The 6,217-nt window shown below is 40.7% G+C and overlaps 2 protein-coding genes across 4 annotated transcripts in view; one reads left to right on the top strand and one right to left on the bottom strand.

The window, feature by feature from the left end:
- LOC122362573 (neuroplastin-like) overlaps positions 1-6,217 on the bottom strand; it is a 47,732-nt gene that overhangs the window by 36,593 nt on the left and 4,922 nt on the right. For all 3 annotated transcript variants that reach the window (XM_043264106.1, XM_043264108.1, XM_043264105.1), the window contains one exon: positions 1-1,671. This exon is cut by the window's left edge and continues 20 nt beyond it. In XM_043264106.1, coding sequence (XP_043120041.1) covers positions 1-47 — 47 coding nt within the window. In that variant the 5' untranslated portion in view covers positions 48-1,671. Of the gene's footprint in view, positions 1,672-6,217 lie in introns of those variants that run through there.
- LOC122362574 (calcium homeostasis modulator protein 6) lies at positions 1,784-5,252 on the top strand. Its single transcript, XM_043264109.1, has 2 exons — positions 1,784-2,915; positions 3,911-5,252. The coding sequence occupies exons 1-2, from the start codon at positions 2,451-2,453 to the stop codon at positions 4,040-4,042; spliced, it is 597 nt and encodes a 198-aa protein (XP_043120044.1). The 5' UTR covers positions 1,784-2,450; the 3' UTR covers positions 4,043-5,252.

Below are 6,217 nucleotides of genomic sequence, written 5' to 3'. Positions count from 1 at the left end.
GGGAGCGTCGCGAGGAGCAGCGCGAGCATCCCGGCGTAGGACGGCATCCTGCGGGAGGATGGAGACGGGACGCGGCGAGCGGGTGACGGGACGCGGAGCGGCTTCAGACGCAGAGGATGGCGGAGGAGGTGCGCGGACGGACGGCGAGAAACGCGACAGGCGCTGCGCGGCGGCTCTGCTGCATGGAGGACGGATGAGGATGAGGGTGACGCCGAGGCTGTCCGGAGCTCAGGGATGCGGATGCTGATGCTGCTGCTGCTGGAGATGAGGACGATGAGGAGGATGATGGGCCATCGGAGTGTCCGTCATCGCGGAGAACCTTCAGCTGTCAGTGCGCGCACCCCTCGGCTCATTCGCGCGCATCATCAGCTGTCGGCGCGCGCGCGCTCACGGGGAGGGGGGGCCTCGAGCGCGTCAGCTCTGCGCAGAGGCCGCGCAGGCGACGTAACTTCGCAGTGAAAATAAAGTGAAATAAAAGAGTTTATATAGAGACACCTGAAACCATCGCTCTCTATTCCAATTCCATTTCATCCGTGTTTTTTGGATTAAAAAACACGACCCTTTTAAGACTTGCACTCCGTTTTTTAACTAAATTAATTTGATAAATATCGATTTGGGGGAATTTATCTTCAAATCGGGCGTGCTGTCACGCATGCAGATTTTTTTTAAGCAAAATGCAATTGTATCGTTTTGAATTTTTAGTAGAAACCTGATGAATTTTGAAAACGAAAACTTATTTAAAAAAAAAAAAAAAAAAAAGGCAACTTGCCTGACGTTGACTTGTACTAAAATACTTTTTTTAATAGTGACTGTTGTCTCAGTGCCATTGTTTTTGTCTTACCCAACAATTAATCACAAAAATATGATATCTGAGTTTTAGTTTAAAGGGCAGAATTTACAATGAATAAAATAGATAATGTCATGCATTTAATAAATTATTTTTAAGGTTTGTAACTAAGGGAAGCACTGCTTGGACTGAGATCTAGCGTCTGTGACAACTAACCCCTACCTCCATATACCACGAAAGTATACCACATGCAATGCTTTTACATGCTACTCCAAATAGCACATGTCACTGGCAGCATGCATGTAAAATCAGGGAGGTTTTTTGTCTCGGGGGCTTATCTAGGGCACTGGAGATTTTCTCCAAGAAAGTGCATGTTATCCACACAGCGTGGGCTTGTCATTAACACACAGTCAGTCAGGATTAAGAGACATGAGCACTGTCATGACCTCTGTCCGCTCCCCTCACATTCACACAGCGCCACCTGCTGGATCAGCGACAGAGACGCTTTCTAAACTGCGCACACATTATTTCTTGCTTCCTCTGCAACCATTCGGTTTCAGTTTGAAACGAAGCATTGTTGCGTTACATAAAATATTGCGATATCAAAAGCATAATGCAAAATTGAGATTCCTACGTCATCTGAAAGCTGAGTAAATAAGCTTTGCATAAATGCAAGGTTTGTTAGGAAACGACAATATTTGCTCAGGATACCAAACTGGAATCTGAGGGTGCAGAAAATCAAATGAAATCTTTAAAAAGTTATCCAAATGAAATCTTTAGCAATGTATATTACGAATCAAAAATGAAGCAATGATGGCCCATCATCCTCATCCTCATCTCCAGCAGCAATTCAAAAGCAAGCACACTTTCTTCTCGTTAATGATCTAAGGATTAAAGCAGAAAGTTTCAAGGTCAAAAGTGTTTATGTTAAAAGAAATGTTAACAATAATATTCAATACCACATTAAATACCGCGGTATCAAATAAATGCCCCATGCATCAAATACACGTGTTTTACCAGTGTTTTTTTTTATTATCAGTTTGATTAACTGTTGCACTTGCAGTCTTAACGCATAAAAAACAGCATGCCTTATCGGTTTATTATTTTTAAATAGAATGCAATCCTGAAGGAGTAACAGATATGTTTTTGTTTCACCGTCCACCCAGAAAGAAACTCTTGTATAGACAACTGATCTGTCTGCTAAACTCATATCAGACAGACGCAAGGTTTTAGGGTCATGAAGAACACGTTGCTTCCAAACGTTCGCCGGCTGGTGCTTGCACGTCTAATGATGTTTTTTTTTAAAAAAAAAAAAAGCTCCCCGGAGTAAAGGCCACCCTAAACAATGCTTACGACTTCAGAAAGATTCTGATGACACAGCATGTTGAGATCTGCAGTCACGCCGATTTTCCCTCCACTTTACTCAAGCACGTCAATGAAAGAAACATTTAAATCGGAAGCCCACCCACCGCCCGCCGCGAGCCAATGCGCGGCCCGGAGCTGAGGAACGACACGCCCACCTTTGCACCGAGCCAATAGGAGCGTAAAGGTCGGGAGGGGGGGGAAACTTGCCCCGGGATCAATTCGTCTCGCATCAGTGACCTTCTGCAAATGTGTGGGAGGAATTTGGCCAGCTCTCCTCTGACTTTCAGGTGTTGTTAGTATGGGAAGTCGACAACAATGGCTCACGAGACTGAAGAATGAGCTGAGCAACAGTCCGCTGGTGTCCAACGTGGCCTTCGGCTTCATCCTGATGGGACTGGAGAAGCTGGTGGAGCTGGAGTTTGAGTGTCCGTGCAATCCGGCCTGGAACGGTGTGTTTTCCTCCGCGTTCTTCATCATTCCCGCCGTCATGGCCTTCGCGCTCATGATGATCATTCAGGGATGCAGGTGCGACGCCTGGTGCAGGAGGACCGTGTCTCTGTCCAGCTTCGTTCCCGCCGTGGTCTGGCTGATCCTGCTCTTCCTGGACGGTCAGTATTTCGCCTGCGCGATGACAGACTGGCACGGGCGCTTCGTGATCGTGGACAAAGCCGCTCCGCAGAAATGGTGCGAGCCCATTCAGGAGGAGAGCGTCGCTCCTCAGGAACTCATGCTGCGCTCACAGCGACTGTTTGTGGAGTCTCAGGTGAGATCCGCTGCTCTTTTCGAGTTCTTGCGCATCGGTAGGCCTTTTGGGACACTGCAGATGAAGCCGTGCGGTTTTTTTTTTAGAACTTCGCAGATACAGCGATACATTTGTGGAACTTTGAGAACCTGCGTAGAACTTTGATGCAAACATTTGTGACCCTGGAGAACAAAACCAGCGGTAGGGCTCCATTTTTTCAAGACATATGAGAGCGGATGTAAATAAGCTTTCCATTAATGCAGGGTTTGTTAGAACGGGACAATATTTGGCTGAGATACCGCTATTCAACAATAAAAAACAAACAAAACAATAAAGGTATTTTAAGTTCAAATGAAGGAATATGCATTGCTAAGATCATTCATAAATTAAGTTTTAATATATTTACAGTACAGAAATAGCTTCATGGCACATGATCTTTACTTAATATCCTAATGATTTGTGGCATAGAAGAAAAATTGTCCCATGAATTGCGTACCTACAAATATAACTTGTGTTTTGAGTCCAAGGTCACAAAATTTTCAGGTAATTTAATAACATGTACTTCTTCTGTAAGCCAATAATTAATCTTTGTCCATTAAAGTCACCGTGCATATTTTGTTCATGTGTCTGAACCGCTTAATGTGATGATAATTCACTTTAAAACTAAAATTATAATTTTTATATAGTATTAAAGATGGTTTCCAAGGCAACATTTCTCATTTTAATCTAGGTCAACTTGTTTTACTAATATAAGTAAAATTTTAAATAAAATGAAAGTTAGTCAATCATAATGCATTAAGAAATTATTTTCTTATTATGCATTTGTTTTAAAAGCATTACATTAAATGCATTTAAATGCATTTCTTTTAAATGCATTACAGCGCACTAAAAATACACAGTTTATATAATGCATTATTTTTACGGGTGACATTAAGGACCAGTTATGCGTGACTGACCCATTTCACGGTCATGTATTTTTCTATTAATTATTTGCACTGTTTATCTGTCGTTGACAGGTGATCGGCATAGTGCTGCTCATTTTTATCTGTTTGGGACTGGTCGTGTATGTGATCAGAGAAAGCTGCAAGCAGGAGCTGGAAACTCAAGATACCGATGCGGCAGAGATGACGCTCTACAGCTCCAGCTGAAAACACGCTTTACAGTACAGTGTTCACAGGGACACTTCACCCGGTCGTCATTTACTCACCCTTGTGTCGTTCCAGACATGTATGATTTTCTTTCCTCTCTGGAAGAAAGGAGCGGCGATTCTGAAGCCGCTGCTGGTCGCTCTTTTCACCGCGGCTGAACGAACCCGAAACTTTCTCCAAAACCGGTCTGAACGATTCACCCACGAATCAGATCCGATCACAAACATTAACAGAAGGGTCAGGGAGTAACGAACGAAAGTTTGGGCCACTTTTCACATTTATCTTCGAGGCAGAAATAGTCACGCGGCTTTAGATCAACAAGAGGGTGAGTCAGTTATATCATAAAAGCTGATTTTTGGGGCAAACTTACACTTCGTAGGATTATTTCAGGTTAAGTTAAACTCTACGGACAGCATTCGTGATCAGTCTTTTGATCTCAATTATCTGCCATGACCACGTAAAGCCAGTAAATGCTCATTTTCGTACAAAATAAAAAAAATAGCTCAGGTATTTAAGAAAAATGAACACGCACACAAACATAAAATACAATAAACTTTTTTGTTTACCACATATCACATATGCTGTCAATGGAGCAACCTGAAAATACTTTTGTTTCATTATATTTACCTATAAAACGTGAAAAAAAAGTGCAAAACTGTACTAAATCACAAAGCGACACTGAGGCGGTCCAAATGCAGTTTTTGCCTGATATGAGCACTGTAATGTAAAGTGTTACTCTACGTTAAGATTTTTAGATGAATGACACGTTCTGTTAGGATTATCACCACGACTAACGCTCCTTTCATGAAGGGACATTTACGCTCAGCCATCACGGTCTAACTGAACGGCACGGAGCATGTCGCCGATGACGGACACCTTCATTGCTGTTATTAAGTGACCGTTTTACAACTGCCTCACATCAACACGCCTTTTAGGAAGCAGGAACTTGAAAACGGGTAATTTTACAGTCATAATTTATACACCGGCACAACAAAACAGCTGCAATGTAGTTTAGGTATTCAGGAAAGAAATAATGTGTTAAAAAAAAAAATATGTGAATATTGAAGGACTATCTACTTTTCCATGTCCCATGGATTACCTTCATTAGTACCTTTTCTACGCAAGCCTGTTTCCACTAGGAGTTTAAAATAAATTAACAAGGTAATAGCTCATCTTTTTTCTTTTGAGAGGAAAAAGTCTGAATTCTGAGTTCATATCGCTTTTCTGAATTGAGACGAAATAAAGTCGTAACTGAAATAATTTAGAATTGCAAGATACAAAAAAAAAAAAGTCTGCAAAATGTGAGAAAATTTTGAATTCAGTAGAAAAAGAAAAGATGAAAAAAAAAAGTCTGAATTATGATATACAAAAAAAAAAAAAAATTATTAAAGATAAAAATAAAAAAATATTGTGAACAAAAATAAAAACATTGCAAGATGTAAACTTGTAATTCAGATGAAAAATAAAAGAAAAAAAATGTGTAGATTTTGTAGATTGTAAAACTGAGATATAAACTCAGAATTTCAAGAAAAAGTTATTGTGAGATAAAAAAAAACTTGCAATTACCTTTCACATATAGCCTAAGCTCAAAATTCTGACTTATTATTTTTTTAATCCCAGGGAAGAAACACATTTCCATAATCATAATTTCCATCAATAATACTAATAAATGTAATGAGGTCTCACAAAGTGTTTGCGTTATAACTTCCTGAAAGGGATTGGACAGAAGATTTCTTTGTATTCTATTTTATTTTTATACTACAGTATATCCGAGTGGTTTCCTGTATTTGAATTTTACACTAGACTCGGCGTACACGTCTGTAGGCATTATCTTTTGTACCAGTAGTGTTCACTGTATAAAATGAAAATAAATGAATAAAAAAAATTCCTCATGTGCAAAACTACTCTTTAATTGACTGTCAGCCAGACTTGCGTTACATTTTAAAGCTCTGTTATCCTTGAAATCAGCTGTAATTGCTTTGAAGACATGGTGCGGTGATTAAACGCTGTCGGACATTCAAGCTCTTTGTGTCATTACAGACAGTAACGGCAGCATAAGTAGGTTGAGTGTCACCTCTATTAAAGCGGAGTCCCGCAGGTCACTGTAATACATCAGCGTAATTACAGACGGGACAAAACCGCTCTAATGATGCGCTAATGGTTTCTGGAAGGCAT

Source organism: Puntigrus tetrazona, chromosome 18 (genome assembly GCF_018831695.1).
Source record: "Puntigrus tetrazona isolate hp1 chromosome 18, ASM1883169v1, whole genome shotgun sequence".
NCBI classification, from domain to species: domain Eukaryota; kingdom Metazoa; phylum Chordata; class Actinopteri; order Cypriniformes; family Cyprinidae; genus Puntigrus; species Puntigrus tetrazona.
The sequence above is the reverse complement of the archived record's forward strand: the minus strand, read 5'-3'. Positions and strand labels throughout refer to the sequence as shown.

Excerpts from the sequence above, each read along its gene's own strand:
- LOC122362574 (XM_043264109.1), top strand. The coding sequence starts at position 2,451 with ATGGGAAGTCGACAACAATGGCTCACGAGACTGAAGAATGAGCTGAGC. Across the intron at positions 2,916-3,910 it reads GACTGTTTGTGGAGTCTCAG|GTGATCGGCATAGTGCTGCT; the intron begins GTGAGATCCGCT and ends TGTCGTTGACAG.